Source organism: Neoarius graeffei, chromosome 11 (assembly GCF_027579695.1).
Source record: "Neoarius graeffei isolate fNeoGra1 chromosome 11, fNeoGra1.pri, whole genome shotgun sequence".
NCBI classification, from domain to species: domain Eukaryota; kingdom Metazoa; phylum Chordata; class Actinopteri; order Siluriformes; family Ariidae; genus Neoarius; species Neoarius graeffei.
The window spans coordinates 12836514-12849814 of NC_083579.1; the positions used below are offsets into that span (position 1 = coordinate 12836514).

Here is a 13301-nt window from a genome sequence, read left to right on the forward strand (position 1 = left end):
ACTTCGAACTAAGCAGCTGTGGTTTCGGTCTCAGGGCAGAATGGAAACTTTCCATCACGACATGAACATTTGAGACCGATGAAACGCAACTCCATCCCTCACTCCCACACACACACACACAGTCAGTCACACAGCCTGGCCAACAGCTACAGCCTTTCAGCATACTGACAGTAGGTAAATACGCCTTTCATAGGGCGCCTGCCTTCCGTCCTTCCTTCCTTCTTTCTGTGAAATGCAGGCACGACTACTCCCGACATCAAAAATGCAGATTAGGATGGAGACATTAAGTCTTTCCTCACATTCCACTTCCTCCTCAGCGCTTCACTGTAACAGACAGCACTACATTCCCATCATTCCATCGCCTCACACTCGCATCTGGAAAACCTCAGGCACATGCACGAGATGCTTCAGGGTGAAAGACTTTAATTGGGGAAAATTTTAAAAAAATAAATAATTTTTTTTTTTTGAAAACCCAGCATGTTTCCTCTGACGTTCCCATGACCCCCCTCAGGCTGCGACAGTCATGCACAGATGAAGCAAAAGTGGAGAAAGCTAAGGTTTCTGGCTATAACGATAGCGTTAAGCTAAAGCTCAACAAGATATCATAACCTTTCAGCATTACAACAAGGAAACCCGTTGGACTCTAGAATTTCAGTGCAGTGTTTAAAAGGTGCAATTGTCCCGAGTTATGTCCAGAACGTATGTTTGGGTTTGGATGCTTCTCCTGCAAGTCATTTCACAGACACTACAGTATATGGGCCATCTAAGCCTTCCCAAACGGAGGTTTTTAAACCGATAGTACTCTTCGTCCCTGACTGAGACATCAAACCCTTTCCGTAAGTCACTCTGGATAAGTTCGCCTGCCAAAAGTGTTAAAATGTCAACACTGGGAGATTTAGTCCCAAAAGCTAGGCTAATAAGAAGGAAGCTTTGTGACACGTCTCAAAGACAAGGCCCATAGCTTCGTTTCATTTGGGGAGGGACCACACAACACCGACACTTGGCAGCAGATCCGTACCGTAGCCACTCGATGGTAGTTACCATAAACCGCTGTATATACATGCACTCCAGTTTCTATCACATGTGGCTTGACCCTCAGTCTGAACGCAGGTTAAATGAATGAATGAATGAATAGATAAAATAAATTACAGGGTTTTTTCTAGAAAAATTTAGTATGAGGGCGCTCACCATGGCGAGGGAGCGAAGCGGGGGGGGTTGTCCCCCGCCATGCAAAGCCTTTGAAAAATGCTCCAATGGGACATTCTGAGGCTATCTGAGAGGGAAATTGTAACAAATTGTCAACAGTGAAAAAGAAAGAAGTAATCATCTTCTGCCCCGGACAGTCTTTGGCTTTCTTCCGCTTCGTGCCGTGGGATGACATCTTTAAACGCCCAAGTGTCAACAAAAACAACTCGAGAACTACTTCTGTCAAAAGCTCCCACGCCGGTGGGTGAAAGGTCATTCAGTCTCGAGAAATCTCGCTCTACAAGTCAGCTGACCTAGTCTGGTTAACACCAGACCATATCACAAGTGAAATATGGTCTGGAATCCGCCTATTGAATTTCTCGTAGGGGAGGTGTGGTTTACGATTGTCAAAGGCCGTTTATTGGACGTTGCGAATGTCTATCGTTTGGCGTATACGTAGCCCATGGCCAATCATGGCAGTTGTACCCGGTGACGTAGTTAGAGCGACGAAGAGAAGGAAAGAGAAGGCAAAACAAAACTTTCGCTCTAAACTATTCAGAACAGTGTCTAAAGCTTGATCGAAAGTTTGGTTCGTATCGTTCGCCATACCTGTCAACCCTCCCGTTTTTCCCGGGAAATCCCTTATTTTGACTTATTTCCCGCTGTCTTCCCGTTTTTTTATTTTCCCGAAAATATCCCATATTTTGACATTATATAAAAGTCCCGTATTTTCACAATACAAAAAAGTCGGTAGGTCCAGAATTCATGACGCGCCTCTGACAGGAGTTTACAGCAGGAAGTCGGGCCATGAATTCACGGCCCCGCCCTCTCAGGCATCAGTAATTACATAACTACGTCCGGAGGCGAGGCTGAACAAGTGATTAGGTCCAGTGTTGCCAGATTGGGCGGTTTCCCGCCCAAGTTGGGCGGTTTCAAGTGCATTTTGGCGGGTTTTGAACATATTTTGGGCTGGAAAACGTCAGCAGTATCTGGCAACACTGATTAGGTCTGAGGTGAAGATGGCGATGCTAATAGCTAAGAAAAACATTAGCCTCTCTTTCTTTGATGATTTCAACAAGTGCGTGGCTGGAATGTTCCCAGACTCTTCCATCGCAAAGAAATTTTCCATGGGGAAAACGAAAGCCTCCCAAATAATCAAAGGTAAGCTACACATATTTACATTAAGTATATCCTGGCTAAGACCTCATAAATAGCCTGGTGTAAACTAATTGGTGTATTAACTGTTTTATCCACTCATTGTCTATTTTATTTTCTATCTGAAACTTACCCATTTTAAATCACTCTTGGTTTAATATTTTATATCTATCTATCTCTCTCTCTGTTCCGAGGCCATGATTATGGTAAAACCATAATAAATTGCAATGGAATTGAATTTATTGACTGGTTATATAATGACCTTTCTTATTTTAACATAAGATACGTATTTTAGCCCTTAATTTGGGAAATAACTGGTACCACTGAAAGCAAATAAAAATAAATGTATAGTTTATTCACAAATGCACTCTATAAACCATAAGCATATTGAGTTTGGGTCTTGGCTATCACCAACATGCACCAGAGTACAGGAAATCACAAATACTAGATAGAAAATTGCCCCCCATTCAACTACACACCCACTTTTGGTGAAGGGTATGACTTTCCGAAATTTTCCCTTATTTTGAGTTAAAAATCTGGGAAATATCCCTTTATTTCAAACCTCAAAGTTGACAGGCATTAAATGTGCCATGTTAAATGTGATCCGTAAACAGTCCCAAATAAACTACAAGCTTCCGTTTCTCAAGTAGTACGTGTCACCGTCTTTCCACCCCTCCCCACTCTCTGATTGGCTCCCTAACTCAGGCGAGCCTTTCGACCATAGTTTCCATGCTGTCTTTTCAGATCGGAACGATTGTGCAAAGCAGCATGGGATTTCCCAGGCTACAGCTGACCTTGTATGTAACCCATGTCAAATCTCGCGAGAGCAGCCGCGACAAGTAAACAACTAAACAACATGGCGCCTCAGTCTGGAAAACGCCAATTCGGATTGTTTTTGCACCGTCTGGCGGTGTATCTACTATGATTGGAATATTTTTGGAGCAATTATAACGTATTTGATGATCAGACACATTGTCACGTAGTGTTGCTGGGATGTTTTCACGGAGTCGGTAAGGGGGCGCACGCCAAGAGTAAGAGGGTGCAGCGCCCGTTCCCCCGTTTAGACGAAAGCCTGAATTACACCTGTGTGCTGAGCTTGGCGTAAGGTCACACTCACTCAAAACAATTCCAAAAGGATGTCATGTGTTGTGAAGGTTATCCAGAAACTGTATCATTTTGGAGTGATGAGATAATATACAGAGTAGGGGTGGGCAAAATTATCGATACGGCGATATATTGCGATACTTTGTCTTCCGATTCAATATCGATACTCAATTTGAATATCGATATTTTTTCAAATAATAAATCATGTTTCAGACGGGTTGTAAATCCAGTACAACTTCCGCACCTCCGCTCCGCAAGGTGTCGCTGTGCCGCTACCTCACTGCAAGGCACTCTGTCTTCTCTTTTTTCCCGGTGGTTGCAGTGGGGGAAAAAAAAAAAAACAAGCAAGCATGGCTGTTAATGTAAACCTAGAGATGCCACCGAACTTTAAGGCAGATGTTTGGAGGCACTTTGGATTCCAAAGGAAAGGAGAAAAAAAAAAAAAGTGAGCCGGACAAAGAGTACGCACTTTGCAAAACCTGTTTCGCGCCAATTAGATATTCAGGTAACACAACAAACTTGCGAACTTACTTAGCACGACACCACCCCGACATATTAGCTCAGCCGGAGCCACCGAAACCCGACCCGAAGCAAACTACACTGGACAGCGCCAAAGTCCTCCCATCTACTTCAGTGATGTGTGACTTACTGTAACTGTGAACTTAATTTTGTCATTTAAGGCCAAAGGCAAGAAGCTGCACTTTATTTTGCATTTTCAATTTTAGTGTGTGTGAGACACTGCATTTTATTTTGAGTATTTACTCAAAGTTCAGAAGAAACGTGATTCACTGAGGTTTCAATTCAGTTTCAGTGTGTGGACACTGACCCACACTGCACTTTGTTTCATAATTGTGCTCAGGGAGACTAAGATGCACACTGCACTTTTCAATGTGTTCCAGACAGTGTGTTGTTCCTGCAAATATGTTGTAACTTGCGCTTGTATAGTTACAATAAAATGGCATGGATAATTAGAATTACATTGTTTTGACTCAGTTTGTCCCATGAATTATCACCATCATCTGATGTACATACAACTCGGATTTTAAGATGCATAATGCGTTTACATTTTTCAGTGAACTATGTAGAATATCGCAATATATCGCAGTATCGTATCGTGACTCAAGTATCATGATGCGTATCGTATCGTGACTCAAGTATCGTGATGCGTATCGTATCATGAGGTCCTTGGCAACACCCACCCCTAATACAGAGGTGCTTGAAAGTTTGTGAAGCCTTTAGAATTTTCTATATTTCTGCATAAATATCTGAGTGGCAAAAGTATGTGAACCTCTAGGATTAGCAGTTAATTTCTGTGGACGGATGAGACCAAAATAGATCATTTTGGTTTAAATGAGAAGCGTTATGTTTGGAAAAAGGAAAACACTGCGTTCCAGCATAAGAACCTTATCCCATCTGTGAAACATGGTGGTGGTAGTGTCATGGTTTGGGCCTGTTTTGCTGCATCTGGGCCAGGACGGCTTGCCATCATTGATGGAACAATTGCATTCTGAATTATCCCGGCGAATTCTAAAAGAAAATGTCAGGACATCTGTTCATGAACTGAATCTCAAGAGAAGGTGGGTCATGCAGCAAGACAATGACCATAAGCACACAAGTCGTTCTACCAAAGAATGGTTAAAGAAGAATAAAGTTCATGTTTTGGAATGGCCAAGTCAAAGTCCTGACCTTAATCCAATGGAAATGTTGTGGAAGGACCTGAAGCGAGCAGTTCATACGAGGAAACCCACCAACATCCCAGAGTTGAAGCTGTTCTGTACGGAGGAACGGGCTAAAATTCCTCCAAGCCGGTGTGCAGGACTGATCAACAGTTACCGCAAACGTTTAGTTGCAGTTATTGCTGCACAAGGGGGTCACACCAGATACTGAAAGCAAAGGTTCACATACTTTTGCCACTCGCAGATATGTAATATTGGATCATTTTCCTCAATAAATAAATTACCAAGTATATCATCTTTCGTCTCATTTGTTTAACTGGGTTCTCTTTGTCTACTTTTAGGACTTGTGTGAAAATCTGATGTTTTAGGTCATATTTATGCAGAAATAGAGAAAATTCCAAAGGGTTCACAAACTTTCAAGCACCACTGTACAAAAGAAAATGATTGATTTCTCATCTGGACAGTTATACACACACACGAGCATTGTGCACTTGTGTATTTCACAAGGTCAGACAACTGCTTTTGAGCTTAATCATTTAAAGCGCATTCATTCCATATTAATAAACGCTGCCATGAAATGGATGTGGGGAAAATTACGGCTTATATTTTAAATCCTGATCGACGGTTTTTCACAAAACAATGTATGCAGTGGATCAAAAACAAACATTAAAAATTACAGATTCCCACTGGCTTCTGAACAATATTCTCCAATTTTTTCCTTGAAAAATCAAGTCAAATTAGTATTCTTCACTTTTTCCTTCACTTAGTTTCTATTTATTTATTTTTTTTAAGTTACCAACTTATCACAGTGGACTTAATACAGGTTTACATCAACCAAGTTGGCACGATTCAAATATTTGTACAGATACAGTGAGGCCTCTCTATTACATCTAAAATTTAGGCTCCACTCCAGCCTCTGATAAGAGACTTGATTTTGGGCTCCCTGTGCATCAAGTTAAAAGTTTGAGCGTACTGAAGGTTATTTGAGCATGAAGTTATTCAAAAGAGGTATTAGGACTCCCTTTATTCTTCACTTCAACACACAACTTCATTTACAATTGAACAGAGTCGAGAGGAGTCTGGAAACAAACACCAGTGAAGGAATTCGAATTTTCCCATTGATTTATGGACCAAACATAGAATGACAGCGTGGTTTTCATTATACGTTCACCACGGGGACTCAACACGCCACGCCCCTGAAACATAGCTCGCTTCAGTCGCTTACTGGAAGACAGGACTTTCAGTTTGTTTTTTTTTTAAAAACAACCCCTGTATTACCGACGCCGTGCGATGTGCTCGGGGACGGTCGGGGCTCCGAGTGCGTTTTACCGACCCCTGTATTACCGACGCCGTGCGATGTGCTCGGGGACGGTCGGGGCTCCGAGTGCGTTTTACCGACCCCTGTATTACCGACGCCGTGCGATGTGCTCGGGGACGGTCGGGGCTCCGAGTGCGTTTTACCGACCCCTGTATTACCGACGCCGTGCGATGTGCTCGGGGACGGTCGGGGCTCCGAGTGCGTTTTACCGACCCCTGTATTACCGACGCCGTGCGATGTGCTCGGGGACGGTCGGGGCTCCGAGTGCGTTTTACCGACCCCTGTATTACCGACGCCGTGCGATGTGCTCGGGGACGGTCGGGGCTCCGAGTGCGTTTTACCGACCCCTGTATTACCGACGCCGTGCGATGTGCTCGGGGACGGTCGGGGCTCCGAGTGCGTTTTACCGACCCCTGTATTACCGACGCCGTGCGATGTGCTCGGGGACGGTCGGGGCTCCGAGTGCGTTTTACCGACCCCTGTATTACCGACGCCGTGCGATGTGCTCGGGGACGGTCGGGGCTCCGAGTGCGTTTTACCGACCCCTGTATTACCGACGCCGTGCGATGTGCTCGGGGACGGTCGGGGCTCCGAGTGCGTTTTACCGACCCCTGTATTACCGACGCCGTGCGATGTGCTCGGGGACGGTCGGGGCTCCGAGTGCGTTTTACCGACCCCTGTATTACCGACGCCGTGCGATGTGCTCGGGGACGGTCGGGGCTCCGAGTGCGTTTTACCGACCCCTGTATTACCGACGCCGTGCGATGTGCTCGGGGACGGTCGGGGCTCCGAGTGCGTTTTACCGACCCCTGTATTACCGACGCCGTGCGATGTGCTCGGGGACGGTCGGGGCTCCGAGTGCGTTTTACCGACCCCTGTATTACCGACGCCGTGCGATGTGCTCGGGGACGGTCGGGGCTCCGAGTGCGTTTTACCGACCCCTGTATTACCGACGCCGTGCGATGTGCTCGGGGACGGTCGGGGCTCCGAGTGCGTTTTACCGACCCCTGTATTACCGACGCCGTGCGATGTGCTCGGGGACGGTCGGGGCTCCGAGTGCGTTTTACCGACCCCTGTATTACCGACGCCGTGCGATGTGCTCGGGGACGGTCGGGGCTCCGAGTGCGTTTTACCGACCCCTGTATTACCGACGCCGTGCGATGTGCTCGGGGACGGTCGGGGCTCCGAGTGCGTTTTACCGACCCCTGTATTACCGACGCCGTGCGATGTGCTCGGGGACGGTCGGGGCTCCGAGTGCGTTTTACCGACCCCTGTATTACCGACGCCGTGCGATGTGCTCGGGGCCAATCGTGGCTCCGAGTGCGTTTTACCGACCCCTGTATTACCGATGCTGTGCGACGTGCTCGGGGACAGTCGTGGCTCCGAGTGTGCCTCCCCCATGACCGTTTCGGCCCTTAAATCATCTTCAGTGTTTGAAGAAGCCCCGCCCAAAAACTTCGCCATCTTAGACTACACCATTGTTCGGTTCACGCAAAGATAATTACACCACCACACCAGGCCGGTTAAGACGCACTGCGATTGGTCAAAAGCTTGGCACTCATTTGGTCATTATGTGTAGTTGATTTTTATTGGTCACAAGCACTTGCTCATTGTTTACACTCTGGCTTCCCACCGTTTCTTCACCTTGGTTGGATTTCGATAAAATATGACTTATAATAATGAAAAAGATGACAAATACAATAGTCACTGTGACGACTGCTCGTAATTTTCTCTTCAACACTGATGGATTATGTTCGTCAATGACGAGTGTGATGAGCGCCAGCAGAAACCCTGAAATTATATAGTTTGTCTTGATACCATCTAGTGAAGCCGGTATCGTGATGCGTCTTGTATCGTGATTCAGTGCATCGTGTATTCATGCCTGAAATTTAATAATAAAACGTCTTTTAACATCTGCAAAGAAACGTAACCTTCATGTCCAATGAGTCACCTGCTACTGTAATGAAGTCTGGACGTGATTGATAATCACTGTGTTATATTTGGAAACGTGTCTTATAGTGTAATTAATTGCCATAAAGCTCAGCTTAATCAAAGAGAAGTAAAACGGTTCCTGGAAGCAAAATTCGTCTCCGGTCTCTCCACTGGAAAAGGTCCTAAAAAGTTCCTGCAATTGGGGAAAAAAAGTGCTTGGCAATCTAAAAAATTAAATAAAAAAAATTTAAGTCATCCTGTCTGATACGCATGTTTTTTTATAGGCGTGGGGGGGGGGGGATCTAAATGTGCATCACTCTGACAAAAAAAAACAAACAAAAAAAACGACAAACACAGTGGCCATATCTTCTGATCTGTGTCTGATGTGAGACAATATTTTGTACGTTATCGGACTCTCCTGAACCTGAGCCAAGCCTTGATTTTTCCACTTGAAACCACATCTCTCTCTCTCACAGTGAAAGTGTGTGATGGAGAGTGCTATACTCAAGCCCCTCCCTGCACGGTACACCATCCCCTCATCGACAGCGAATCATTCCCGCTCACACACTCACCATTTCTTCGTACATTCCACCATGAGCTCCTGATAAGAGGCCACGAACTGGAATTTGGATGCATGCTTTCCCACACGCTGCAGTCTTTTCCACACTGAAGCCATGATCCCGTGGGACGCCTTGTGTGTGACTAAGAACGAGGTCCGTGGTCCGATCCTGGTGCTGCTTCTTATCAAAGTCCTCCTTTTCAATTGTGATTCAGAAGCGTCCGGTTAAAGAAGCGGGCGCCTCGCGTACGTTCATCGCTGACCAGCTGAAAAAACGCAGAGCGCCATCAAGCCAGAATGGGAGGAGAAGTGTGATGGAGCGATACGCTACACGCACAGAGGGGACTGGCTCTGGCACACCACATACTGCAGAGCGAGTGGTCCTAATCGCGATTAGGTGTAACACACTCCATTATCCCCAGAGTCAATAAACCTGCAGGAGAACACAAGAGGGAGAAATTTCATGCAAGGCTTTTTAGGGTGAAGTCAAGATCCTGAACTGACCATATATTTAATAAATATCATCTCATCTCATTATCTCTAGCCGCTTTATCCTGTTCTACAGGGTCGCAGGCAAGCTGGAGCCTATCCCAGCTGACTACGGGCGAAAGGCGGGGTACACCCTGGACAAGTCGCCAGGTCATCACAAGGTTGACACATAGACACAGACAACCATTCACACTCACATTCACACCTACGGTCAATTTAGAGTCACCAGTTAACCTAACCTGCATGTCTTTGGACTGTGGGGGAAACCGGAGCACCCGGAGGAAACCCACGCGGACACGGGGAGAACATGCAAACTCCACACAGAAAGGCCCTCGCTGGCCACAGGGCTCGAACCCAGACCCTCTTGCTGTGAGGCGACAGCGCTAACCACTACACCACCGTGCCGCCCTATTTAATAATATACCATATTTAAAAATGAACAAGAGGTTAGCAGTACTTTGTTGAAATTCACATTACTTTTAAAATTGCTGAGAAAAAAAAAGTAATCGCACTGTGTGAAGTGCGTTATTCCACAATTAATCTACTAAAAATTACGTGTTTACATTTCCAAACCTTACACTGTTTTATTCATTAGATGCTCGCCGGCATTCTGTAAGAACCGACATGACTGATGTAATGACACGAAAACATTTCTGAAGATGTCCTCAATAGCATCTCGGACATTCTCACAAAACCAAACTCCAAACGCGATGCGTCCTTCATAAATCCGTATACAGTGCGTCAGTGCCAGATACAGAAGCTCAGATTAGATCAATTTGTCTTTATACTGCATGAATGCCTTTTCAAAGCTGAGCGTGCTCCAAATAAAACACTGAGCATAATCCTACTCCTATCCCGCGTAATATTTTTTCCCCCCAGCGAAAGAAATGCTGTGGAGAGGGAAAAAAATGCCTTCAATAATAATAAATAATGAAATTAATGTTTCTACATTTAAAACAAAACACTATAAAGAGCAGCCAAGTGTATGAAATGAAAAAGGTTTCATTTCGATGTTTAGTATGAGGAGTAAAACGCATCGCATCGTTCCTACACCCCTCATGGATTTGGTTCGTAAGCATTGCAACAAAGGAACACGAGAACTTCTTACAAGTTTCCTGATTGTGTTGCGGAGAAGTCGACGCTTTACTTTTGAATCTTTCTGTTGGATAAGCCGCTGGACGTTCTTCGATTAGAAATCTCTTTCGAGAAATACTTAAAGACATTATGTTAATTTACAGATATTTAGGGGATGCTCCGATCCACAAACCGGCTAGTGGCTAGCGTGTCCGCCTCTTGAGTGGGAGTTCTACTCATGGTCGGATCATACCAAAGACCATCATAAAAACGGTACCTACTACCATCAGGCAAGGCACGCTGCAATACAGATGCGAGTGGGGAGTTAAACTCTTGCGGTTACCAGAGGATCCACCCCCCACTGTAACCCTAGCTATGTAATAGGCGAGAGGCCGAGGGCTACGGAAACGGAGATCGGCGCTGCCCGATGCGCCACATGGCGCGGGAAGGACTTTGACTTGACTGATCCACAGAGACATACAACTACACCCCAGAGCAGCCTGGGATGCAGTTGGGGGTTAGGTGTCTTGCTGAAGGGTACTTCAGCCATTCCTGCTGGTCCAGGGAATCGAACCGGCAACCTTTTGGTCCTGAAGCTGCTTCTCCAACCTTTAAGCCATGGCTTCCCCTTTTTTTTTTTTTTTCTTTCATATTGAACACTTATTCGCAACAATCTCATGAGTTTTAAGTTGCTCATCATTATATATAGTTTTTCAACTGATTCTCTTTATTTATAGCTTTTTTAATTTAGTATTTTTTCCTCCGCGTTTCGAATATAATTTGTTAAGTGCTTTAGAGTACTGCGCATGCATATAAAGTACTCTCAGGCACAACGCGTGTGTGATTTTATTAAAAAGAAACGGGCTGTAGGTTTTACTGAGCATCTCGCAGAACCAGCCTGTTCTTCTGGACACTATGACCGTCACATTTGCTCCTCTTTTTTTTTTCTTTTCCTCAAAGCCCCAGCAGCCTTCATTATGTTTTTGTCTGAAAAGTGACGTGACTTCTTACATAATAAGATCCTGCTTTTTTTTTTTTTTTCATTTTTACTGACATACAAGCATCTCTGCTGCATTTCATTTTGTCCTGGAAAACTAATATTTTGAATCTAAAATGTTTCTCGATAATCAAGAAGTCATCAAATAAAACAAGAATAAATAAAATCAGTAATCTTTCACAAGATGGGAAAGCGTGAAGGCTTAGTTTTTCCTGTGTGTTAAGGACAAAAATATTGAAGTACTGCTTTTATATTTTCCTGTCCAGCCTGGAAGAATGTAAAGGACTTCATGAGGATTAGCTGAACACTGTGTGTGATTTACAGTGCAAGAGAGTCACTGCTTTGCTTTAAAAAAAAAAAAAAGCTTAATATTAAATTGACATGAGTGGATAGGAATGTAATTTAATAACCTGTGTTATTTTAAATGAACACTTTTGCTTGTTTGACAGCTGAGTGTCTTTTCTGATGATGATGATGATGATGATACACAGCTAGAAAACGTTATTAGCAGCTTTATATCAGACAACACACCGGTTATGTTAATTAAAAACCACATAATTAGCTCACTGGCTGGAAAATAAACCCCATTACTCACCTGTTTAATTATTCAAAAGCCAGAGTTTGGTCGCTTTTCCGAGCTGGAAGCTAAACTGCTAGCTAACTTGCCTCTGCAACAGGGTTGTGTATGATAGAGCCAGACTGCTAGCCTGGTTAGCACTGCTAAACCTACCTGAGGTAAACTGAGGTAAGCTAAGCTAATTACCACAACCACTAACCACCTGCAGCTAATCCCGCCTTGCTAGCAGTTCTAGTGACGCTAACTGCACTAGCCGCTCTCGAGCCCGTTAGCTGTCTTTTAGCGTTAAGCTAATCAGAAATAGCCAGATAGCCCTGCTGCTAACATCATCCTGGAGGAACTGGGAGTTTAAAAAAAATAAATAAATACAACACGGAGAGCACACAGACGCTCTTCCAGGAATGCAAAAAAACTGAGGCGATTTGCAGACGCAGAAAAAAAGGACAACTTTTCCTGCCCGCCCGAGAAGCAGCTAAATTCCAGCAGCCTTGAATAAAACAAACTCGGACAATCAAGAAGCCACCGTCATCTTCCGACCAATCCCACTCCACTGGGCTCTGAACAGCCGGGAGCGCACTAGCGTGCTAAACAGTACGCTACCTATTGAAACACCCAGGGTGGAGTACTAGCTTCGGCGTACTGTTTAGTACGCTAGTATGCGTTAGGATCTGTCTCTGCGGCTGGAAGGCCCGCCGTCAGGAATTCCTATTGGCTGCCGGCTCCAGAATATTTAAATTAAATTCCCTGTCGCGTTTGCTCGGGGTTCTGGGTTTCTATTGGTCGATTTGGCATGTCTGTCAAACGCCGTGATCCCGCCCACATGTGCATAGAAATATGAATACTGTGCAACATCAGCCTTGGAGATATGTTTTGTTTCATGAATAGACAGGCAGACAAATATGCGGAAATAAATACACCAACAATAAATAGTACATAAGCCTAGGATTTTTTTTTTGTTAGAGAGAGGAGCAGGCAGGCAGATAACACAAACTGATACATATGGGAAATAGATAGATAGAGGCAGGTAGACAGACAGACAGATTGACAGACAGATATGCATAAATAAATACACTCCTAGAATAAATAGTGCATAAGCCTCAATTTTTTTTTTTTTTGTTAGACAGAGAGAGAGACTGATATGGGTAACAATACAGATAGATAGATAGATAGATAGATAGATAGATAGATAGATAGATAGATAGATAGATAGATAGATATGCGTAAATAAATACACT

The 13301-nt window shown here is 44.5% G+C and overlaps 1 protein-coding gene across 4 annotated transcripts in view; it reads right to left on the reverse strand.

The window, feature by feature from the left end:
- ehbp1 (EH domain binding protein 1) overlaps positions 1 to 12731 on the reverse strand; it is a 359695-nt gene extending 346964 nt beyond the window's left edge. For 2 of the 4 annotated variants that reach the window (XM_060933436.1, XM_060933433.1), the window contains exons 1-2: positions 12085 to 12730; positions 8943 to 9362 (exon numbers count right to left, since the gene is read on the reverse strand). In XM_060933436.1, coding sequence (XP_060789419.1) covers positions 8943 to 9046 — 104 coding nt within the window. In that variant the 5' untranslated portion in view covers positions 9047 to 9362; positions 12085 to 12730. Of the gene's footprint in view, positions 1 to 8942; positions 9363 to 12084 lie in introns of all 4 variants that reach the window. The other 2 variants (XM_060933432.1, XM_060933434.1) reach the window with 2 other exon arrangements.
- Between the last annotated feature and the right edge of the window lie 570 nt (positions 12732 to 13301).